This window comes from Polypterus senegalus, chromosome 4 (assembly GCF_016835505.1).
Source record: "Polypterus senegalus isolate Bchr_013 chromosome 4, ASM1683550v1, whole genome shotgun sequence".
NCBI lineage: Eukaryota > Metazoa > Chordata > Cladistia > Polypteriformes > Polypteridae > Polypterus > Polypterus senegalus.
In genome coordinates, this window is record NC_053157.1 from 46,741,065 (window position 1) to 46,767,456 (window position 26,392).

At 35.8% G+C, this 26,392-nt stretch overlaps 1 protein-coding gene across 6 annotated transcripts in view; it reads right to left on the reverse strand.

Annotated features, from left to right (window-relative positions):
• The window catches only part of LOC120527309 (transducin-like enhancer protein 1), a 116,628-nt gene that overhangs the window by 30,868 nt on the left and 59,368 nt on the right, over positions 1-26,392 (reverse strand). For 3 of the 6 annotated variants that reach the window (XM_039750570.1, XM_039750572.1, XM_039750574.1), the window contains 7 exons: positions 21,790-21,997; positions 20,804-20,820; positions 8,684-8,800; positions 7,728-7,781; positions 6,061-6,213; positions 5,385-5,529; positions 4,217-4,410 (listed from right to left, as the gene is read on the reverse strand). In XM_039750570.1, the coding sequence (XP_039606504.1) occupies positions 4,217-4,410; positions 5,385-5,529; positions 6,061-6,213; positions 7,728-7,781; positions 8,684-8,800; positions 20,804-20,820; positions 21,790-21,997 (888 nt within the window). The remainder of the gene's footprint in view (positions 1-4,216; positions 4,411-5,384; positions 5,530-6,060; positions 6,214-7,727; positions 7,782-8,683; positions 8,801-20,803; positions 20,821-21,789; positions 21,998-26,392) is intronic. The other 3 variants (XM_039750573.1, XM_039750571.1, XM_039750575.1) reach the window with 2 other exon arrangements.

A 26,392-nucleotide genomic window follows, 5' to 3' on the forward strand; every position in this document is an offset into this window, starting at 1 on the left:
AAGACTGCGTTAGCTGCGGAGCTCAGCTCAGAGCGAAATGAGGTGAATGGGAGGGGAGATGATGACATGACACAAACACAGTCTCTAGTAATTTGCATAAGCACAGCCCTTCACCAGCAATTTTAACTTAGTTACAAAGTGATCAAAACTCGTTTATATCCTGCGTCCTCTCATTAAACTTGTATCCCGCATTACCGTGGGCATGACAAGCGCCAGCGCAGCCTGTCTATGAACTTAATTTAAACTTTAGGTTTACACCGTGCTTTGTTTCCGAAGTAGCAGCACTCATGAATATGGATGTATATGTCACTCGCTCGCTTCTTATTGTTTCGCTGCCTTCTCAATTATATAATGCATGTTTTCTTCAGTGCTTTTTGGAGCTCTTCCTTGTTTTCTACGTACTGCGTTGACAGTCAGTTCACGTGATTACGTGGGAGGCGTGATGATGTCACATGAAACTCCGCCCCCCTCGGCCATTGAGCTCAACTCCATTACAGTATATGGAGAAAAATAGCTTCCAGTTATGACCATTACGCGTAGAATTACGAAATGAAACCTGCCCAACTTTTGTAAGGAAGCTGTAAGGAATGAGCCTACCAAATTTCAGCCTTCCATCCACACGGGAAGTTGGAGAATTAGTGATGAGTCAGTGAGGGCTTTGCCTTTTATTAGTATAGATTAACCAGCAAGACGTTTTATATCATTGATTTATCAGTGATAGGAAAATCAACTTTCTTACACAAAGCAAAACGTGGCTCAGCTCAGATGGTGTGGCAGTGTTAAATGAAGCAGCTCCAATGAAATACAGCTTAGCTAATACGGTTCACCAAGGCTTAAAAGGCAGAAGTTTAGTTGCTATTCAAACTGTAAAGATGCTGGTTTTGGTATCTTCACGTCTTTTGAGTATCTTGTGGTTGTTATTCAAAGAGTGTCCCGGTCTCCTAAATATAATTTACCTTTTATTGAGGAATTCTCAGACTTAGTATCCATAATAACAACTAACTATGACAGGTTCCTAATTGTAGAAGATTTTAATTTTCATGTGGATAATCAGTGTGACCCAAAAGCAAGAGAATTTATGAACCTCCTGCACTCCTTTAATCACAATCAGCCAGACCACACATAAGGGAGGACAAACTCTGGATTTAGTGATTTCAAAAGGATTAAAAGTTGACGTGAGGCAGGTCGTGGATATTGGTAAATCAGACCACTTTTTCAAATTATTTAATGTAGAAATACTGATAACTACAACTAAACAGAAGTATATTTTTAAGCGATATTTTGATACATTTGCAGTTTAAATGTTTGATAATATACTAAACTATCACTCCGATTGTTGTGCTTACCTCAATAGTGCTAACAGTGTTAACAGTAAGGTGGAGAGGTTTTATGCCATGGTAAGAGCTGCAGCTGGCCCCTGAAAAGACATTTAAGAAATCCTATAGCACTATTATATAGGGATATCAACCGTCCTCATTTTCCTGGACAGGTCCTCATTTTTTTACATGCCATGGACTATCCATCCAGGAGGAATTTATAAAATTTTGAAAATGTCCGGAATTTTTGGTTCACAAAATTTGAAAATCTCCTCATCTTATCACTGGTAAAATTTGAAAGCCCGCTGTATACCAATCAACATTTGTGGAAGTAGAGCGCACACTTTTTTCACACAATCTTCACTTCCATTCCGGTAGTAAACAACGCAGATACTGACGAGAATAATCAATATCTGCCCAACTTGTACTTTTCACTTCATCTTTTGAATTCAACATTATCTTCTTGGCGAATAGACAGTTCATTATAAATGTTGTTCTTTCCTTAGTTACTGTGAATTAGGATTATAAATAATTAAGTAAATTTGTTCAAAATGTATATGGTGTACCACAAGGATCTGTTCTGGGCTCGTTCCTTTTTTCAATCTAAATGCTTCTATAAGGTCAGCTTATCTTAAAGCACAAAGTAAGTTCCCAAAACTATGCAGATGACACACAGCTATATTTAATCGAATAGTGCCTGATGATCCTGACACTGTTGGCACTCTGATCCAGTCTCTTACTTGTATATCCAAATGGATGAGTAGTAACTATCTCAAACTAAACACGTAGAAAACAGAAACCTTAGTGATTGTCAGTCATAGATATAGCAAGGGTATTATAAATAAAGTTGATCCCTTAGGACTCAAAGTCAAGATGTAGGTAAAGAATTTAGGGGTAATTCTTGACTCTGTCCTAAACTTTAAATTGCATATTAACCAGATTACTAGGCCTGCATTTTTTCTACTTAAGGAAAATAGCAAAAAATAGACCTCGTATAACTTTACAAGATGCTGAAGAATTAGTTCAGACTTTTGTATTTAGTTGACTAGATTATTGTAATGCACTCCTAATAGGACTACCTAAGAAAGACATCAATCAGTTGCAATTAGTGTAGAATACAGCAGCTAAAATCTTAACTAAGAAAATTTGACCACATCTCACCAGGTTTTAGTGTCACTACATTGGTAACCCGTGTCATTCAGTAGTGACTTTAAAATACTACTGCTGGTTCACAAAGCCTTAAATAATCTTGTTCCATCCTATATTTTGAAATGCCTATCCCGTTACACTCCAAATCATAACCTTAGACCTTTGAATTATAAGCAGACCTCCATTCGAAGAGCTAAGTTTAAATGAAGTAGTAAGGCAGCCTTTTGCGGTTATGCACTCAAGATCTGGAATATTTTACTGATAGAAAGGTGACAGTGGATCATTAAAAAAAAAAAAAACTACTATTTTAATATGGCTTTTTTGTAGCTACATTTTAGTTGTAATCCTGATAGATTACAGTATACAGCCATAGAATTATCATATTCTTCAGCAATCCACAATCTACATTAATCTCTAATATTCCCTGCTATCTTTTCCAGTTCTTATGTGGTGGAGATCTGTGCCAACATCATCAGCTGATCAAGGCATCATCCAAACCTTTGTGTTGATGGTTTGAAGACAGGTGCTTCATCTGTCCACAAGATCAGCATCATCAAATGCTACCATATAAAGCATTGAAACCAAGAGGACTGATTTAAGAATATTTATGTTTGGTAAAATGCCCAGTGGGGGATAGGTGATCGTTTTGGCCTTGGATCCCCTGCTGATTTTTTTTTGTTATTTCTGTCCTCCCGGCAATCAATTAGTGGTGGTCATGAGTATAATTGCTACGCAAATTATAATGTTTGCATATCTGGTCATGCATTTCTGTGTAAGCCACTTTTTCTCTGTGTAATCAAACACTGCCACATATAGGGTGGTACTTTGTAACTGTAAAATAAAAATTGCATTAGTTGTATATTTTAGGTAAAAATAAATATGAGGCTGAAGTACAGATGGAAAGCACAAAGGCTAAACTTTAACACTAGACACTAACAGCTCTGCAGTGTCTGCTAAACATTTAAGCAGTTTTCTGTCCATCAATGCTTAAAGGCAATTAAGTTTTTATGGAATTTGAGTGTCCTAAGATAAAACTTTTATGTACAACACTTTGTGGAAGGTCTTCTAGTGAAGCTTTACTGGTTGGACAGGGCAAAATAGTTGGAAGTGACCAGTGGAAAATCATATTATGCCACCTACTTGTCGTGAATATTCCTAAAAATGTGATAGCATATTTAAAATAAAATATTTACATTTACAATACAACAACATAGAACAGTGCATGAATGACTAGGACTATGGGTCTATCGATGGCACTGAAGCAAAATTATCCCTTATAAAAGAAAAGCATTCATACAGGCTATAAAGATTAGGGACATTCTCAATTTATCCATAAATCTGTTTGCAGTGATACTAGAGGAGGAGAGTATTAGTCTCACCAACACACAAGTACAACATAAATGTTTAGCACTGGTTAATCTAACTTCACACATTCACAGGACAGTGCAGCTACTAGAAAAACCTCAAATACTTGGAGACTTCAAAATAGTAAACTCCTACAACATACTAGGACTCAGCACCAAAACACTGCGAAGCCAGAATGCTGGTGCGAAGGTGGTTTTCTTGGAACTATCCAAGTTTTACTGCATAATAATGAACATTTGAGTGAACATACCTACCAGCATGAATACAATCAACTGCATATTGGCTACAAGTTAATATTCAGTTCTCATACTCTATCATAACAAAATTCAGAAAAACAATACACCACACAATCATAACCAGCTGTAGTGGGAGAAAAAAATAATCACCATTGATGGACGTCCATAGGCTACCACAGCAGCTGCGGCAGCAGCAGCAGCACTCATCTGCGGAGACATGTTGTGAAGACTGGCATAAGCTGCTCCTGGGCTGGTGAGCTCTCCATTCATCCCTGCATGAGGCACCATCCCAAAAGGACCAGGGTAAGGACCTGGTACTGCCAAAGGGGTTCGTATACCAGCAGCTGGAAGAAAAAGGCGGAGGAAAAAAAGGAAAAAGTTTTTGAAGCAATCCATTGCTAAAGGATAAATTACTGCTGAAAACAGTGCAGGAACCAATAAAATGATCCACTTAACTGCATTATTTTGTCATTGGAGCATGCAAGCACACAAAACTCTCCTTATTTTAACATGTCACCATAAGTGGAGACTAAGCATGCACTCTCTTTCTATTTACTAGAAATGTTACAGTGACAAAAATAACCAGCTACTCATTTCTTCCCTCTGAAAATTAAGACATTAGAGTCTAGGAGGATGATTGGAATTGTGGCTTAAAAGCACAAAGACAAATGTTCTGTACTAAATTTGCACAAAGAACCACCAATTTTATAGCCTATAAAAGTTTGACAAAGACTGATAAATCACATTTACTCAACAATTAAAACACCATTAATAATGCAATCAAGCAGATTTTAAACCTTTTATTCTACTACATATAACTGGTTTAAAAGTCCAAAGAACTAACAGAATGGTGCATAATTTATAAGCAAATTTAAGCAATAATCACACTGTACAAGCAAGACGCAATGACGTGACAACCAAGTTTAAATTTATAAAGACGGAAACAATCAGATGATCCGAAAAGGATTACTATGTATTTAGGTTTTCAAAAGATGAAGGTAAATAAATATCCCACATAGAATTACTTTTGTAAAATGTATGTGTCTATGTGCTAATAGACAAAGCACAACATCTGGTATTGCCTAAAAACTTACTGATGATACAACTGATGATACAAATTTTATAAATCATATAATACAGAGTTTATATCATGTACACAAAACAGAAGTCCTGACTTACAAGAATTCTCACATAAACACTCTCTCTAAATCAATTTAATCAATCTAAATCAACATAAAGGCATATCAATTGATTTTTTGGTAATTCCACTTATTGTTATTTTACTGTGCACTCACAAACAGTAAAAGGTAGGACTCACCTGACTGATTAGCAAGTTGCTCTATGGATGATGGTTTACCAAGGTTTGGCCGTAAACCTGGAGTAGCACTGGTGCCAGGAGTTGGCACCTCCCCACGTGGAGTTGGTGTACTGGATTTCAATACCGGTGTACTTGCCTTATCATGCTAATATAACATTAAAAAAACATACAGTATAAATTTTAAATACAAAGCAACCTCAATCTCTTCTTTTTTAAAATTCTTGTATAATATAAATATAGTAGAATATGTAGCACACGTGCCAAATGCTATTGGTACAAAATTATTAATGCACAACATAGCACCTTCATGAAGATGAAAAAAAATTATACTTAGCTATGCAGAGCAACACTAAATAAAGACAGTTCAGCTTGGAAGGATGAAGGGCACTAGAACCTAAATAACTACAACTGGACAAGGTAATTACTGTTACATGTACAGAGTACAGTTAAATTCTTACTTGCATGTGCTAATCAACATGAAACATGTTGCTACCATGTGGCATCAAGATTAGTGACTATAACTAAGTAAGGAACTAAGGTCTCTTGTCTATTTCATATTCTATTTTTTATATTTGTATGTAAATAAGTTAGAATTAGTAAGACGCCACATGCATCATTTAATGCTTCTAAATTTCTCAGTTCAATGTTAAACCACTGTAAGCAATTTTGTGTTTACCATAGTGATCTCTTTAGACTTAAGGGAAGAGGAGCTGCCTGAAGAGGCTGTAGACACAGGACTGCTGGATGCATCCTTCTTTAACAGTCGGTTTTTATCTAAGCCATTTTCCCTTGGTGAATGAGCTGGTGTACCTCGGGGGGAGACAGGATCCTACAGAAAAATAGACAATATTTCAAGGAAAATTTTAGTTTTTCTGTTAAAGCACTGTAGTAGTGTTATTGTCACAGGTACCGATTACAGCAAAATTCTTACTTGTATAACTGACCAACATACAACATGTCACCACTCTCAAGTGCCATGAGAAACAAGAATGTATTAAAATATATAAGTTGATTTTAACTTACAGAAAATACAGTTATGATTTTATCTAAAATAAACCAGTATATTTTGCTGCAATAAATACTGGTTTATTACATTATGCTTTCATCTTTCAAGGTGACTTGATACTTAGTATTTCAATATTCTACAAAGCTGCATAAACATTCGTTTAATTTTGCCTTTTTATATTTAAAGCACAATTATACCAGGGTGGCATCCTAGGTTTAAATCCCATGCCGGGATGTGAATTATGTGCGCTTGCATGTCTTCCCTATGTCTGTGTGCGAGTTTTGCTCTAGGAACTGCAGGTGTCCTCCGACATCACCAAAACATGTAGTAATTAGGCTATTTGGTGAATACAAAATGCAAGAGAGTGTGTGCACCCATGTGTAAGTGTGTGAGAGAGATTGAGAGAGAAGGTTAGAGACTTTGATGAAATGGCCCCCGAATTGGATGTTCAGTGCACAATTGCAACATTTACTGTATTTATCCATTTTATAATGCATATTACAGTGTAAGGTTGTACACTAAACAAATACACTTGCAGTAAAAAAAAATATTTTTCAGTTTCTTACTGCATGACGATTTAAATCAGTATGGTGAATGAGAATGTACTCTCATGTTTTTATACTATATCTTTTAAAATATACCAGACCTACAAAATCTGATCTTCTAACAGGCAACATAAGTCAGTCTTAATTGTAATAATGGTTTATACTTCTCACAGGTTCATAAAGGATACAACAATCAATTCACTAATGCTTTCCAACTTCAAAGTAAATGATCATTACAGCACATCTAATCAGACATGGGAATTTTCTAGTAATTCACTGTCTATGCTGCTAAAAACCTGCTGGCTTTATTGGTCTGCTGATTTGAGCAAAATGACTCACAGGGCAGCAAATATTATTTGGTACAAACAAGTGAACTTTAATGGCTGGCAACTGCAAAACATGCATCACTGCAATTTTAGTTTTCTTTAAAGAAAAATAACCATTGAGTAAAGAGTAATAAAACTAAAAATTATACATAATCTTTTAACATAGTTGTACACATGAAGGATGAACTGGGCACTTCAGTTTACAAAAAGAAAAAAATGGCTCTTGAATTTCTCCCAGTGTATATGAAAGTTAAATGAATATCTAGGTGAAGGTTATCTCACAAGTCCCCGTAATGTAGGGGGCAAAAACTAAAACTTCAATTAGAATACAGGAAAGACTCTCATCCTTAAAAAACTCATCACCCAAACATACTACTGTATGTTAAATTAGTAGATCAAGAAGATGTAAAATCATACTTAAGTCGAGACAGGCTGTCACAGAAATCAAGATATAGAGGTAACTAACCTCATTAGAAACATCAACCACCAAGTTATCGTCACTTTTATCTCCATCACTTTCCTGTAAACAAACACAATTGATTCAAATTATTAATACTAAATATTTACAAATATTGTGCAAATGGTCCCTCTGTGAATTAAAGGCAAGAACGTAAACATCAGTCTCACTTGAAACTAAATGATATAGTGTAGATGCTATGCTCTACTACTTGCCACTTGGAATTGTCAAAATTAAATTTGAAGTTGCATTATGGGGTGGAAAAATCAAATGAGTGAAATAAACAGAAATGTAAACATTAACACCCTCAAAATCATGCAAAGCTTAATAATTACACACCAGCACTCTAATAGTTTCTGGTCATCTTTTTTTGAGCTTGGGTGATAACTCCTGTAGGTCTTCAGTTTGACTCAACAGTTTAAGAAAGTAGTTTAGCGATTATAATTATCAGGAGCACATTGTAAACACTCCATGAAAAGTATAACCATGTGTTCATGACAATGGTCATAAATAATCTTACAGTAGGTATAAAAATGAGCATGCCCCAGTGCGGTCAATAAATCTGATAGATTTTTGTTTTATATGCTGCTAGTAGTTGTATGATTAACTGGAAACAAATGTATGTGACTAAATGTAAACAAAAGCCTGTTAGTATTTACGTTACATTTTCTATCACTTGAGCAAAGTTAACTGACTAATCCTGGTCAACCCTCTAACAATGCAGATACGAAGCATTCACAGTATGCACAGTGACGATACAACAGAGTCAGACTGAAAAGGGAGAGATGTTAACTCAGTATCAGGATTTCATAAAATGCATTATATATTTAACTTCCATTAAATCTAAGGAAAAATTAGACATATTAAGAAATAATGCTCAAATAGTACTTTTTAGTTTTTAAGTGCAGATTCACAAACACTGCACACACACACACACACACACACACACAAGATAACTTGCTTACATAGTGGCTGGAGTCCTTATCATCAACTTTTCTTTTTTTTAGATCATTTGAAAATTCTGGTCCATTTCGACGTTTATCTGAGGCCCGCAAACTCTCCGGTACCAACAATGAATTGCTCTAACAAGGAAGAAAATAAACATAAGCATTATGAGATTTGTCAGCAAGGCTTTTTCAAACAGACAATACATAAGCTTAAATAAACTACTTTTTTTGTTTTTGGAAATTATACAAGTCTTTTCATCTCCCTGAAACTAAGTTTCCATAATAATTTCAAACAGAAACATTTATGGCTCTTCATGTATTTTAAAAATCATTCAGCTTTATATAAAATGAATGAAAATCAAGGTGTTTTAAGTTCTTTCATCAGTCAACATTGAGCAATCATTATTCAAAGAAATCAATTAATGTAGTTAAAAACTGTGGAAAATAAGCAAAGTGATGGAGAAAAAGAACTGAAGCAGTTTTATTGCTATTATAACCCTGAGGTTGATAGTTCAAATCCTGTTACTGACACAGTCTGGCCATGAGCAAGTCACTTCACTAGCCTGTGCACCAACAGAGCATGGAGGTTAAAGAAGGAACTAGAGAGGCTGGAGTGTGAGAGAGGGCCGGTGCAAAGAAAGGAAGCAGGTGGATGGGTCTATATTCCCAGGGAGAAGCATGTGGCCAACACTCAAGAATGGGCTGAAAGGAGTGGAGAAAGTAGCAGGAGTGACCACTATGCTCAGGAGTGTGCTCTCGTTGGGAAGAGCCAACAGATCAGCAGCAGTGAGAGGACAGAGCACGCTTTTGCTGGGTGGAGCAAGGAAAGGCAGCGGTGGGTGCATATCAGGGCACTGCGACTCACTGCAGACGCTGTAGGATTGGCCACGGCACATGGGCCAGGAGTAAAAAGGTTGTCCTGGGGAACTCCTCCTTGGTCTGCCAGATCCAGAATGGGATGAGAGGAGGAGAAGTCAGTTTTAAATGGCCACAGAGGTTCAGTGTTTTTAAAGATTGTTTTCTGCCTGTGTTTTAACCTTGTTTTATGGATATCTGGAATAAATTTTAACCTCCACGGTTACTGACATTTTATGGATTTATTTATTTACCAAATTTTTCAGCACTGCACTTTTTGGACACATTTTTTTTTTTTTTTTAACAAAGCACTTGGACTTTTCACCATTCTCTTGCTCAGTATGTTTGTCCTCATCTACTCAGCTCATCCCAGTCATGACTATCAACGATGGCAGGTTGAAGAGGCTCCAGGTGGGACCTGGTAGCATGGAGCTGACCTGCATCATCACACCCCGGTTCATAGGCAGAAAAACATGAATTTAACATAAAACATAATATTACCAAAGTCAGTGCAGAGTGTAAAGTGACAGTACATAATTAGGGTATTTTGTAGGGATATGGTACTGGATAACATGTAGGTGTCCAGAAGTCTGATAGCTTGGGGGAAAAAAGTGGTTATAGGACGTGGCTGGGCTGGTATCTTTGACCTCCTGCTGTCAGGTAGAACAGTATGTGTGACAGGTGAGAGACATCTTCCAAGATGGTGGATGCTCTATGCAGACAGTGTGTCTGAAAAATGTACCGAATCAAAGAGAGGGAGACCCCTATGATCCTCTCAGCTGTCCTCACTACACGCTGCAGAATCTTGCACTTATGGGCTTTGCTTTTCCCAAACCACACAGTGATACAGTTTGTCAGGACACTCTCCACAGTTCCTCTGTAAAAAGTGGTAAGAACAGGTTGTGGTAAGCAGAGTCGCTTCAGTCTCCACAGGAAAAAAAGGCATTGTTGCGCCTTCTTGACAAAAGAGTTGGTGTTGATTGTCCAGGAGAGGTCATCAGAAATACTCACGCCAAGAAACATGTTGCTACTGACGCTCTCCACAGCTGAGGCATTGATGAGCTGTGGGGAATAGTCAGCCAATGTTCTTCTGAAATCGACAAGTATCTCTTTTGTTTTAACATTTAGAAAGTTTATTTTTACTACACCACCTCACCAGATGTTCAACCTTCTCTCTGTAAAATATATCAAAATTGTTGCTGATGAGGCCCACTATGGTTATATAATCCATAAACTTGACAATGACATTGGATTCAGACTTGGCAGTGCAGTCGTGGGTGAACAACATGACAACATGAACAACAGTGGGCTCAGCACATGGCCTTGGTGGGTGCCTATGCTCAGCCTGATGGTGTGTTTGATGTTATGCTGCCAATGTGCATTTATTGTGGTCTTTATATCAAAAAGTACAGAATGCAATTATACAATGGAGAGTCAATGCCCAAAGTGTCTGGGGAATAATGATGTTGAAAATAGAGCTGAAATCAACAAAATAGCATTCTGACATGCATATCCCTGGTGTTCAGGTGAGATAGTACAGCGAGCAAGGTATAGTGGATGGTGGCATCAGTGGAGTGTTTTGGACAGTAAGCAAACTGGAGCATGTCCAGAGAGGTGGGAAGGATGGGGTTGATGTGTCTTTTGACCAGCCACTTGAAGCTCTTCATCACAATAGGAGTCAGTGCTATAGGGTGGTAGCATAAAGACATGTCATTGGAATAATAGTGGTCTTTTTGAAGCTTGTGGGGACCATAGCCTGGCTCAGAAAGATGTGTCTGAAAGAACATTAGCCAGTCACTCAGCACAGTTTCAAAGTACACACCCAGGAACATTGTCTGGTTCTGCAGCTTTCCATGGATTGACTCTGAAAAGCATCCAAATTACATTAGCAGGGTCCACATGGAGCACCTGTGCCTCAGGAGATGTTGTGGACTTGTACACCTGTGTGTTGTTTTGAGCCTTAAAATGTGTGTAGAAGTTATTGAGTATGACAGGGAGGCAAGTATCACTGCTATTGACTTGTGGTGAGATTTTATAATCTGTTAAGGCTCGGTTGGATTCTGTGCCACATCCGCCTAGGATCTTCGGAGTCACAGAAGTTGTTGTTAATCGTCTTTGCATAGTGACATTTAACTTTTCTGATAGACTCAGTAAGATTAGGTTAGATTACAGAGTCAGTATATTCATCTAAATTGATATACAGGCCATAGGTGGCTGCCTCCCTGAACCTATTCTAGCGTGTATATTCAAAGCAGTACAAAACAATACAAAACATAAAGCTGCCAAGACTACTCTGAGGGATTAAAAAGTATAATTAAAAATAGCATCATACATCATTTGCATCTGCTTGCATAAATAATCCACCCACTTTATCAGCCAGTGCTGATTTTTGACCATGACTTCATTTAACTGTAATAGGAAAGAAGAACTTTGCCTCTATATTGGTGCATTTTTATTGTCAAGTTGTTTCATGCAGGAAATGCTTATTTATTATGGAGACCTTGGCAAAAAAGATCAGTAGTTGTACAGCAGTGGCTAAAAGTTTTGGCAGTGACCAATCTTGTTTGCGAACTTTGCCGCTTCGTAATTTTCAGATTCTTGTTTTAAGTTTCAAAGGCTTTTATTTGCAAATACATCAAATGTATGTAAAGAGTCAATATTGACAGTGTTGAGCCTTCTTCATAACTTCTGCAATTTGCTCTGGCATTCTGGATATCAGCTTCTGGGCCAAATCCTTACAAATGGTGATACATTCTGGCCTTTTCACTGCTTAGAGTTGATCACAATTTGTGGGCTTCTGTTTGTTCACCTGCTTTTTAAGAATTGACCACAGGGGGCCTTGTGACATGTTCCTGCATTATACTGGAAAATACACAGATCATCATCAAAATGCGCCTGGATTGTTGGGAGATGTTGCTCTTGGAGCATGTTTAGATACCATTCTTTTTTTATTGCAGTGTTCTTAGGCAGAATTGTGAGTGGGCTCACTCCCTTGATTGAGAAGCAACCTCAAAACACGGATTGTCTCAGGATGCTTCACTTTTGGCACGACACAGGACTCATGGTAGTGTTTACCTTTTCTTTTTTAGGACAATCGATTTTCCAAATGTCCCAAACAGTTGGAAGGAAGATTCATCTGAAAAAATAACTTTGCACCAGTCTTCTGCTGTTCAATCCTTGCAGAATTTCAGTCTATCCTTGATGTTTTTCTCAGAAAGACGTGGCTCCTTTGCTGCCCTTCCTAGCACAGGTCCAAAAGTCTTCGCCTCACTGTGCATGCAGATGCACTCACACGCACCTGCTACCAATACTGAGCAAGCTCTGCACTGCAGGCAATGCAATTCTGTAGCGGAGTCCTTGGGAGGAGACAGTCATGGCACTTGCGGGACACTTTTAGATCATTTTGTGCCAAGGCCAAAATAAGTAAAAAATATGCGATAGAGGGCAGCTCCCTTGGCTCCCTTTTGGGCCACGGTTCATGAGCATGGAAGCTCAACCCTGCTGGGGCCTGTGGCCACAGCCAGGATGCGCCTAGTGCTTGCAGGGCCCTATTTGGGAGCATTTACACCACACCTGGAAGTGCTGCCGGAAGAAGGTTGTTGGACACCTGGAGTCCATCCGGGTGCCTTAAAAAGGAGGCAGTCACCACCACTTAAAAGTCCGAGTCGGGAGGAAGTGGAAGAAGCTTGTGAGGTGGAGTGGAGGCGGAGACTAAAAATCGGACAGGTAAGAGTGGGAATAAATAAGTGTTCTGAGAAAGAGTGGGGCCACATATGTTTGTTCCTGCTTTGTACCCAGCTGTTATTGGGATAAATTGATGAATAAATATGCCTATGATGTTAAGATTTTCTTAAAATATCTTATTAAGTCTTTAAATTATTAATACATTTATATATGAATTCATTGAGCCAAGGAAAGTTGTCAATACACAAGAGGAAAAACAACCAGTGCAATACTAAAAATATAAATATATCATATGCTTTCACATGAAAGCTTAAGTAACTTTCACATTTACATGAACATATTGAAAACACAGTATATTGCTATAGAATATCTACAGTGTAAAAACTTAGCGTTCATTCATTTTTCAAGTACATTTCACAGTAGGGTGCTGTAATTTTACATTTAAAATATTTAACATACTACATTAAAAGTGTATTACTTGAAGAATACATCCATATTTAAATATTTGTTCTGATATTATGTATGCATATTTTATATATATATATATATATATATATATACACACACACACACACACACACACACACACACACATATATATATATATACATATACACATACATATACATATACACATACATATACATATATACATACATATACACATACATACATATATACACACACACACATACATGCATACAAAAAAAAAAAAAACCACAGACTACTGAATACAACAGAAGTTTTAATAAATGCCATGGGATGATTCTAATAAATTAAATCACCAAAAAGGCAGTCTGAAACAAGGTTTCCACATCAAGCTGCGCTGAGGACTTTATTTAAACTTGCTCACCAAATAAACCATTGACCCACAAAACACAAGCAATTTTGATGTTTTTCAGGTCACATGACACAATTTAACACGCCTTAGATTCCCATCTCCCCTCAGGCTACAGCATTAAAACATGTTACAGTGAGTTCTTTTAAGCACAAGATTAGCATATCTAAGGGGGCAATTTGTTCAGTGATGTGTTAAATGCCGAGAACAATGCTGAATAAGTTGTGTGAAAAAAACCCTTTCACAGGGCTGTGCTAAACCCTCATTTAGAAAAGAAAATTATTTAAAAACAAAAGAGGGAGACAGCCATGCCAGAATACATTTCCACTGTGTTTTTACAGTATGGCTGCCATTTTATTTACCGGAGAGCTGCTCTTCTAATTGCAAACGGGCTAAAGGTCACCTTTAATTTATATTTATTTCCATTAAGTCCAAGAACAACGCAAAACAACCTAATCTCCTCAATTGCCCTATATTTTAGGGAAAAAGTGTGATTTATTAAAAAAAAAAAATGCAGCATGTTTTTGTTTCCTCTTTAGGTTTCTTTTTTCTTTTTTTTTTTTAAATATAAAAATAGACAAAATCTGATTCAATGGAGAAAAAAGTAAAATAAGAACGTTTCAAACACTTTAGATCTCCTTCTGTCAGCTGCTGCCTACTTCAGGGACATAGCAATTGCAGCCAAATACTAAGCTGTCTTTCATTCATGACCAGCCAAGCTGAAGAAACAGCCAGGAGGCTCTTGCATGAAAATGGACAAGACCCCCAATGAAATTTAATCTAAAGCAACTCATAGAAAAACCTTTACAACCAGTTAAAGGCCAAAGGAGATGCCTGTCCAACTATATACTGTATTTAGTGCTGTATATCTTGCATATATTTTTTAGAAAGCAGGACATGTCTGAGGCTAAGGATCTACGCTGGTATCCCGTAGGTTGCCGGTTCGAATCCCCGTCACTGCCAAAAGAGATCCTGCTCTGCTGGGCCCTTGAGCAACGCCCTTAACCTTCAATTGCTCCAGGGGTGCTGTACAATGGCTGACCCTGTGCTCTGACCTCAAGGAGTATGCGAAAACTAACAAACACCTAATATGAGAAAGTGTTTAAGGCAAAATAAAGAACAAAATAAAAAAAAGTCTTCCTGAAAAGATATATTATTAAGAAAAGAACGAAGGCAAAAGGTACAACTAATTCTCAGGTTCATGTTTACAAATCATTTTTAGGGCCTGTATGTATTTTAAGCAACAAATCAAATACAGTAGCCTACAATGAAAACAAATAATCAATAAGACAAACATAGCAGGGCTAGTGGTAACCAGTTTTCAATCTGCATCAAGAAACACCTCAGTTTCAGTCATTCACATTATAGGATTTTTACCCTGCAAAATAGGAACAGACTTTTTTTATAATGCAACACAATGAATAATAAATAGTGGAAAGTTATATTTATTAACTATGAAAACAATACATTACATACAAAGATTATGCTATATTGATGTACTTAAGGTTTCAAAGCAGACTATTCAAATGGGGTCTGTGTATAAAGTGTAACAGAATAGCACTGGTAAAAAAAAACCTCAAGAAAGAGTACCTTATGGCACATATACACTAACTATTAAGACCGCCAAAGTTTAAACTACAACTTTATAGTGATCAAACATAGTGAAGGCAGAGTATAAGTGGCACTGTCATGGATCAGCACAACAATGTGTATTGTGACATATTATGAAGCTTTAACAATTTACTCAGTCTAGAGTATTTCCCACAGAAATTAATAAAATTCCATAATCTCTAGAAATCACCCATCCATTTTCAGTCTATTCTGCTATACAAATACAGCGACAACATTCAAGCACTAAAGAGGAAGTTGCGAGGCAACGCTATGCTACAATTCCACTAAACGAATTACTGAAAAATACCTAATTTCACACAATACTAAGTTATTTCTCTTACTAAATATTGATTTGATTTTATTTAATCATTCAATCAGTCATTTTCTAACCTGGTTAGTCCTGAACAGGGTCACAAGGGTCTGCTGGAGCCTTTCCCAGCTAGCATAGGGTGCAAGGCAGGAATAAACCCTGGACAGGCTGCCAGTCCATCACACACACACACACACAAACTAGGACCAATTTTAGAATCACCAATCCACCTAACCTACATGTCTTTGAACTGTGAGAGGAACCCCCACACACACACAAGGAACATGCAATATAATGTTTTTTTGTAAATAATACTAAACATTAAAAAATGTTGGTGCCAAAAGACAGTATTGCTACCTCAGAGCATTTAGACACTTGTTTGATAATCACCTGGCATGTATTCTGTGCAAAGAAAGCATGCTGTCCTCAAGTTTGTTTCACTTTCCTCCAAATATTCCCAATTCCTACCTGAACCTTAAAGTCTAAGAGTGTGCTTCTAGTCAGGTTATCAACTATAAACTGGATAGCATACAGAACATATCTAAATCTTGTTTGTCTATAGTATGTCACAAAACTGTGTTTGTAATACTAGAAGTTGGATACTTTCTATTGACTTTTTCTTTTCATGGTTAAGAAAGAAAGTGAACATAATATGGACACACAGCTTACTTAAATAGAATAAAAATGAATTAATCTTTACCAAAATGTAACCAAATTATTGTTAATGGATTAACAGTAGTATATTAGTAGATTTAGCTGCACTCAATAGAACCATGCCACCATTTACATCTAGATGCACCTACTCAGAACTCAACTATATAACTAAAAGCACTAGAATTGTCATTGTCAGAAAGAGACATTATTAAATCCAGTAATTTTTACAGATAAAAGGTTTTTGGGACTATTTGGCTTGTGATAAAATAAGTTTCCATTTAAAGTACAATTCTTAGATTTATCAATTTAGTTGTACTAGTTTAGAATTAAAAAAAAAAAAATAAGCAGTGAGACTGAAATTATCTTTGACTTTCCAATGCTTAATGACAAATCCATAACCAACTCACTTTTATTGTGTTAGAGCCACATTTTAAAGTACACGTTTACTCCTACAGCATTGAACATGATGTAAAATTTTTGTACAGGCCTCAAATTTCAAGAATGAAATGTTTATCAAAAATTTTCATGTCAATAAAATCTAAATGTATAAAGAAGTATGGGATGGAAGAGCATATTCTTTCCAGAAAATAAAAAAGCTATTAGAATATCATATAGAGGAATGCAAAATTATGAATTATAAATGCAGTGTGTGAACCAGGTGGCCCAGTGGGAGCAATGTTTCCTTTTTTTTCGTAAGACATAAGGAAAGCCTGTGAGAAATCCAGGTCCAGGAGCTTTATGACACTTCATTTATCCTCAACAAGACATAATACCATTGATTAATAATTTGGTATGCAGCACATTTAAACAATCAGATCATAATGAAGACCTTGTAATAATAGGTTTGAGTTAATACCGTACGTAAATGCTTCACATTAAAGACAACTGCATAGTACACTATACTTGCATACATCTCACTAATTTTTTGCTTCATTTTAATGATTAAAAGAATAGCACATATTGGTGTCAAAGGTGTTTCCCACATTTGTCATCATGACAAAACAGGACAAACTATTCAAAAAAAAAAAAGCAGAATTTAAAATGATTGCTTTGGGATATAGCAAACATCAGTAAATCCCTAAATACTATTTAAGGTAACTGAAGGAAAACAGCACTTTTAAAATCAACAGGTCACAAACCACAACCACACCAGCTACCTCCCAAATCAAATCAAACTACCCAAAGCAAAAGATACCTTAAAATATCCTTCTTTGGAATTAAGTAAAATAGCCCTTTCCCCTCTCTAAACACTGTAATCAACATTTGGTGCCTAAATAAGTGCAAATCCAGATTAACTACCGTTTTGTAAAAGACTCTGAGAATAGTGTGTGTGATATTATCATATTATCCTTTTTTAGAATAAATACCTCTACGACCTGATGACACAATGCAGTAAAACTCTCTATTGACTGAAAACTGCTGACGATGTGGCAAGCACCACTGACCACATTTGCATTTCTATGATCTCATGGTGTTCTGTGAAAGCTGTGGGACTCCAAATGATAAATGAATACCTGACAGATGTTTCCATTAAATCCTCTGGAGGTAAACATGGGCATCAAGTGCTCTGTAATGTGGAGCCTCCTTAAAAAGCTTTTGTAAGGCCAAACTGCTGGAGCTTGATGGATTGTTTCGGCTCTAATTAAATTCACAGTGATTTTTACTCATAAAGGGGAAGGCTGGAAAGGGAATTTTCACTTCAGGGGAGATTGGGTCATGTGGGAGATATTAAGCAATGAAGAGATCCTTTTTTTCTGTAAGAACACAGACTGTTAAGATATACAACAGTGACTCCTGCCCCATCTTTTAAGACTATTTGACCTCATGTGTATCTATGTGGTCAGGAAAAGTGCATCTGGACAGTACTGAATAACAAACAGAAGTTTTCATTTAACTTTGCTGCAATTAAAATGTTAAATAATATTTTTCTTGCAATAGCCTTTATGATTTTGAATATTAAATGCACAATATGATAATGCTGGTGGGTTTGTGCTGGTCTCAACATCTTACAAGGAAATAAACCATATTATTATCGGCTCTACTCACACATAGAAGTAAACACATATATAATAAAAAAACAAATGAGTGCACAGTAAGATTATAAATATAAAGTAAACTGAAAAATGACTGAAAAAACATTATTTGATATTCCTATTTTATTTAACAACAACTTTGTTGACAGGATCATTAATAAATAATTGCTTAGTGTAATATATACTGATTTCTCTCTGGAAATATAGAGCTCATAAGAGGCTTTTGAAAACTCAGAACACCGCTTCTTATTACACAGGTGCACTCATCAAAATGCATGTGAGTGGAGGTGGCACATGAAACTGCATTTGATCCAAACTAACATTGCATTTTTTTTTTCCTCTTATGTTTTTTTTGTACCATTTAATTCAGGTTACACAGACATTACACATAGTGTACATAACCATTAATTGAACAAGTAAATGACTGACCCAAAACTGGGGGGAAAAAACATAACACACACTGTGTGAAACAAACATAATGCAACATACCCTTTTCTAGTGGAAATACAAACAATGCAGCATGGATAATGCATGTTCTAAAGTATTAAAAATTTGGTTTAAGTGTTTTACTATTTCTAAAATAGGTCACAAATGACCTACATTCAACATGCTAAACTAAAGAATTCAGAATTGTTTGCCTTTTTCTAGAAGAACCTTCATTACCAATCTGTTCAGCACTCCTTAACTCATAATTGTGACTCATCTGACTTTAATGTAGTAGTTTTAATACCTTTCATACACCTTTTGCTTTCCAAATCGTAACAGAAGGGGCTGACTCTTAGAACATATTCATTCATAAATATAAACATTCTCAAACCCACTTAATCTAATTCAAATTCTGAAGCCAGCAACACTTAGTATCTGGTAAGAAACAGCTGTGGACAAATTAACAGATAACTACTGAGGCAAAAATTAATGTTGACAATTATTTTAGTTTAACCATGAGTTTGTGAGTTTTACTTCAATATCACAAGGATGTGCAAAGACACAGGGAGAACATGCAAACCACACACAAGATGACAATTTGCTGTATTCCACCATAGAATATTTGTACACATGAGGCGGCAGCAGCAACTGTGTGCCACTGTGCAGGCTTCAAAATATGTTAAAATTAACAAAACATTTACATCATTACAGTTGTAAAGAACTGAGAAATATATTGTTTTAGCTATACTATTTTAAAGTCTATGTTACAGTGATAACAGTGGTTAGTGCTGCTGCTTTACAGCTTAAGACTCTGGGAAACAAATCAAGATGCTGAGACCAAAATAATTTTCAAAACTATTCACATTTCAAAAACTATTAAATTCCAACAAAGAAGGTAAAACCAGGAAGTGTACATGTGGTTGAGGGGTGAAACAAAGCAATAAACAAATGTAATAGACACAGTAACTGGTAAGGATTTAAAAGAATTTGAAATAAAAGTAAAAAGGTATTGTTTTAAACGCCTTGAGCAACAAGAATGTCAAATGGCATCAGTTTTTTTTTTACTGGTTATTTATTGATTACTTATTTTTGAAAAATGGTTTTCAGTGCCAAATTTCAATCCTTTTCGATCAACTAAATAGCCTGATTATCAATGTGGCTTTTGAAGTTAATCAGACACAACTAATACAAACCTACATACAATCAAAGACACACACTTTGTTATATGTAAAAATATGCATTCCATAAATATCTATGCTTTAAGAGCACATATATATTTATATAAAATAATGTACTTTTTATTAGTACATTTTTTTTAGTTCACATACATGAAGTAAAATACCTAAGTAAAATTAAGGACTTAACTCAGGTAAGACAGAATTCATCAAGTAAATATATAAGTAAATAATATCTCAGATACCCTCCTACACCAAATTTGTGAAAAAAAACAACTTTTTTTTTCTCCATATAACAGATCTTTTACATATAAACTTTTAATTTACTTACAAGGCAAGCATTTGAGACTTCAATTACATAAGGTATATGTTTGCTATGTATAGCAATGTGCTTTGCATAATATAAATGTGAGGCTCTATTCAAATGATCTGACCATATTAAAATAAGTAGCCTTGAACCTTTCATCTACTGTTCTCCAACGAGAATGTTTATGATCTGCTGCCAAAATGAGTTAGGAATTAGAGTGGTAGCAGGATGCTGTATGTACTTACTGTGCTGGGTTCTCGCTCTGCTTCCGCAGTAACCAAGATATGCACATACATGGCCGTTCAGTAACAAGGTGCAAAAAACAGAAATGAAAACAAAGGGGAAGAAAAATTAGAAACACGGGCCAATTCATGTTTTTAAAGCAGAGTTTATTCATTTAAAAATCATTGCACATTCCTAATACAGTAATTCCATTAAGTCAACCATCTCCCTGCTGCCCACCCAACACCAAAAACATTTTATAAGGCTCCAACAGTCATTCATTTTATTAACAATATAGTTACAATTTATTATACCTAAACTATTTGCCTCAGAAATACTACTGGAATAAATTACTGATTTACTTCTACTAAAGAAAAAAATGAACAAAAGGAAATAATAACTGCCATTTTTCGTACATAAAAATAAAGAATTTACAGCTTAAATTGAAACAAAGTGGAAAATTTACACTCATGTTAAAGCAGGTCAGTTTCATATTTGTATGCAGTTTTAGGCCAAAGTACTGACAAAAGAAAAAAAAAAAGGAAGAAACCGATCATGGTCATAGCAACCCCATGGTACAAGTAATGACCAGTCTCTTTATCTGATGGTTAACAGACTAAATTCAATAAGCAAACAATGTAATTCTAAACAGTGTCCACTTATCACTTAGGAAAATAAAAAAAATAAAAAAAAACTCTTGACAAAACCTGATCCAATGCAAGAAGCAGACTCAGCAGTCAACATTCAAGGCACATACATACAAAAAAATAACTGCATAGAAGTATATGCAAATTGTGATTTATAGTAGTGCAAGCTATTGGTTTCAAATTTTAGTGTTAGCTCCACCCACCTCAACATGGTACTGCCACAGCAGTCAAAAGAATGGCATATTTTGTAATAAAAGCACAGATTAATTTTAAGTTCTTCTGCTCTTCTAAAAAAATTCAAAAAAGAAGCATTATGAAGGTTCACAATGAAAAGTCCTAATCAAGCTTGCCTTGCCTCTCACCTCTGTGGTGGTCTGAATCATGGCTGTTTTTCTTGTCTTCCTTGACTGCCAAGTGAGGCTGTCCACTCAGGGCATTGGAGAGAGCCAATAGACCTGCACTGCTTCCCAGGTGAGGCAGTCCAGAAGGGTGCAGTCCTGTGGGGTGGGGGGTGAGAGGCACTGGAGGGCCGTGGCCATGCGACAAATGCTGAGCCTGGAGCTGCTGTTGCTGTTGCAAATGCAGAGGTAGACATATATATATATATATATATACAGAAAAAGGAGGGAGGAACAAAGAATTAGGTGAATATTAAAAAAAAATAGAGAAACAGAAGTAAACATAATAATTATAATCATGTTCTCTTTCTTTTAACCCCAAAATCTACAGCTCTCTTTTCTTTAACACCTCATTTTAGCTGGACTTGTCCAAGCAATTCAAGGTACCAACCTGTGAGAATGATTGGACCTTAAAAGAAATTTAATTACTACTATGAATCACAGTAATAGTCATGATAATGGATTAATTTATTAATATATACATATTTTTAGTTAAGACTACATGACACAGTACGTGTGTACAACAAATTCATATAAGTCATTTAAACACAAACATTGTGTGTGGTTTAAAAACCATGCCTTTAACCAGTGTACTAAGGAAATAGCCGGAAGTGTAACCTAAATTAGGTTGTCAGTCCAGTGTCTACCACAAATACATTATAGTGGCTACATTTAAGGCACTATAAGATATAACATAAATGATTAGATGTATACACATACAGCTTATATATCATTCACCTGCTTCTACTTTTAACATTCACAGCACAACAAATTGAAACAAAAAGTTTACACAAGAGAAAGGCTAATCTCATGCTAAAAACAACTATATTTTTAAATAAGCATATTGCAGTGTGAGAATTATAAACCTTGGAACCTTTAAAACAAATGTCAGTGAATCTACAGATATGACATGAACCTATAATGCAACACTCAATCCTTACCGCCACAAATACTTTTATCATATACCACAATTTATTCTACCATAGTACTTTAAACTGGTATTGCAAGCAAGGACAAGCAGGAAAACGGTTATATAAATTTTATCTTGTGTCAGTGAAAATCTAACTGAAAATAGTATTCTTATATAGGCACTGCTACTGTAGCTTATGCAGGTCATCTCATTCCAGACTTAAGTTCCCTAAAACTGAAGAAAGCAATGATATTTAGTGACTGCTGAATGTCTCTAATTTCTGATACAACCAAGAGAAGAGCAAGTTTAAACCCTATACCTTTTGTCACATCTTTGTTTCAGACATGTACTTTCAGTTCTGTGGGCTTCCACATTACAGCCGTTAAGACCATCTGCTACTGCCATTTTTTTCGTCTTTTGTTAAGAAAGCTGATAATATGTGAAACATCTTGTAATATATACAGAGTATGTATATAAGTCAGGAGTGGCAACACATCTATTTGGATTATTTCAGTTAATTCATATTTTGCATGAAGTTAAATTAAAAACTATAAATTTAGTATTTGACATAAAGGTGGTATTTACACAAAATCAAGTCCAATACAAATAGACATGAATGGTAAGATACCCAATTAGATGTATGATACTAGGTAAATTTTAAATATATATTATATACACACATCCATCCATACATACATACAAACAAATAATATAAAAGGAAACCCTGAAACCTTAATTCTCCAAGTTAAGTTTATTGCCAACAATTTAAGTGTTTCAGTTACTGCAAAAAACATTGCTAATGTCAACAAGTATTGTTAAGACTATTATGTTCCATGTTGGCCATTATCAAAATGTAAGTAAATGTAGATTTTTATGATTGTACTATATGACTTTTCTCTCTGTCTGTCTCTTTCTCACTTAAGTCTTTGGCTTGTGTGGATAAACCGGCAATTCTCAGGAGGTTAACCTCATATTCGCAGTGTGCGGGCTCAGACAGCTGGTTGTTCTAAACGAGGAGTGAAAAATTATACCAACATCTGTTAATCCCCTGGCACATTTCACCTTGTAATGACTAACCAGGAAGAAAAGGAAAAAAAAAAAAAAACATGCAATCAGGAGTTTATAATATAATAACAATAAATTATAACTAAACAATAATTATACACATTTTTACACTGAATGAAGAGATGAAGCCAAGCTGAATGGCAAATATGGGAGCCAGCTTGCATGCCCATGTGGGTGTATTTGTTCAAGTATGCCCTAAGATAGACAAATGGGAAGCCCTGGATGCTGTGCTACCAAGCCCTAAACAAGATAAGTAGATTCAGAAATTGACAGTGGGTTTCAGTAGACTTGCATTTAACTCTATCATCATAAATCCAAGTTTATTAGAAAGAGATTTCATACAAAATAAAAAAATAAAAAACAGTGCATAAAAATGTACTTTTTGACTGACTTTGATCTTTGACTAATGTAACTGATATTTTTTGTTTGTTTAAACTTATTATAGATCATTCATGCTACCAATAGCTTACTAAAATCAAACATCTACTGCTACTTTTGGCTTAAGCTCAACCGTGATTATAGAGCATGCCCTTCTATTGTTCTAAACACTAGGACAAATCCCTGAACAATACTGACAGCTGCTATCAAACTGGGCAAAGTTTACTTCTACTACAGCTGCTGCTAGGAGGAGCAGACAGGCCCGCCACTTCTTTACCCTGGGGAGACAGACTGACACATTACATGTGCAATGAGGGAGAGCAAAGGTCTAGTGAACTGTCAACCCAATTTAACACCGCACCAGTTTTTCAGGATGCACACAATCCTTTTCAAGGAAAATCAAGCATGTGCAAGAGCAAGAAACCCATTGTACTCATAAACATAATTACTAGGTACTTAGAACTGGAAATGGCTACTTAGGAAAAGACAGAGGCCAGACTCTGTAAAGGAAGGATTTCAACATCTAAATGAACACTCTCTTAACTTTTAAATATACAGATTAAAATAAACATAAAATACATACATTACAATATACACATACTTATTAAAAGGAAAATAAAAAAATTGTTATCTTTTTTTTTTAAATATACTTCACATTTTCTGTGCTTTATTAACTTTATTTAAAGAACGTCTGAGAAAACTCAGTTGTATACTTGCAGCAAGTTTCCCTCATGTTCACTGCATGGTAAGGCATAAGATACTATTTGCCTAAAAAACTCTGGGGAAGAGTGGCATTTTACTTTTTTGTGTAAGGATCTAAAGTGATAAACAAAGACACAGGCATATTTATTAGGTTTAGTACTAAGCTCTAGACATGGATTAAATGAGAATGACATGAGACAGCATTTAAATTGTTGGTAACATAAAAAAGAAAGCACTTTTGTTCCCATTTAACAGATTTTTCCAAAGTCTTTGGTAATGCTGAGGTCACCTGACTGCCAGGATGACATCTTTTGGCTCTATGTCGGCCTTCATATATTCTCTCTAACCCTCCCCAAAGGTATTTCACACGTAGCAAGTTCTGAGGCACAATGAAGCTTTAAGATTTACTGTAGTTGCTGTTCTTGATTTTATACCATACTAATTTGAGAAGTTCTTACAAAAGCCAGTAGGGTTGTCATTTTATGCATGGGAGTTGAATCCTAAAGCTATCCTGGGCCAATCTAATTCAACATCCACCCTACCCTTATGTTACTCAGGCAAACTATATCAACACATGCACTTTGAAATTACAGTCTTTTTGTAGTACCTGCAGTGATTAATTATAAGGCAGAATGATCAATTCATTTCAAATCGAAATTGCAATTTGAGCTAATGCAATTAGCAAATCACAAAGGGTGTGTTTTTGGGTATATGTTATGTAGTGTGAATTACCAATAAGGTTGTCAGAACAAATGTTGCTTTTCGAATGTAATTTGAGTTTATTTACAAAAGGTTTAATGCAAAGGCAGAAGCAGATGTTCGATTGTAAAAATAAATAAAAATTTATTAAAAAAAGTTTATTTTATCTACACTAATTTTGGCATCGAGTTACTCCAACGTGCTATGGAAATCTGCAGTATTTTGCAGATCTGTTTTTGCGCTTCACTTAGACGATCATCTTTTTTGTAATTTTGAATGGTTAGCTTGTACTGAAGGAGTCTGGCTGTACTAATGAGAAAGACATTTTTTTTTCTGCCCCATCACTGTGCTCTTTGATACACAAGTCGGACCAGTGGCTGTCCATATGTCTAATCAGACCGCTAGGACCATTCTTAAATTTGTTTTAATGAGAGAAGACATGCAGGTGATGGGTGTAACACAACAGGATGCAGAGGACAGAAAGATCTGGAAGATGATGATCTGCTGTGGCAACCCCTAACGGGACCAGCCAAAAGAAGAAGAGAGAAAAATACTCTTTTACAACCCCAAATCTGAAAAAGTTGGGATGGTATGGAAATTGCAAATAAATAAAAAACCTCTGTGATTCTTAAATTAACTTTAACTTTTATTTCATTGCAGCTAGTATGAACCCAATATTTCATGTTTTGGTAGGCCAACTTCATTTCATTTTTAATATACATACACATACAGTGCATCCAGAAAGTATTCACAGCGCATCGCTTTTTCCACATTTTGTTATGTTACAGCCTTTCCTCAGAATTCTACACACGA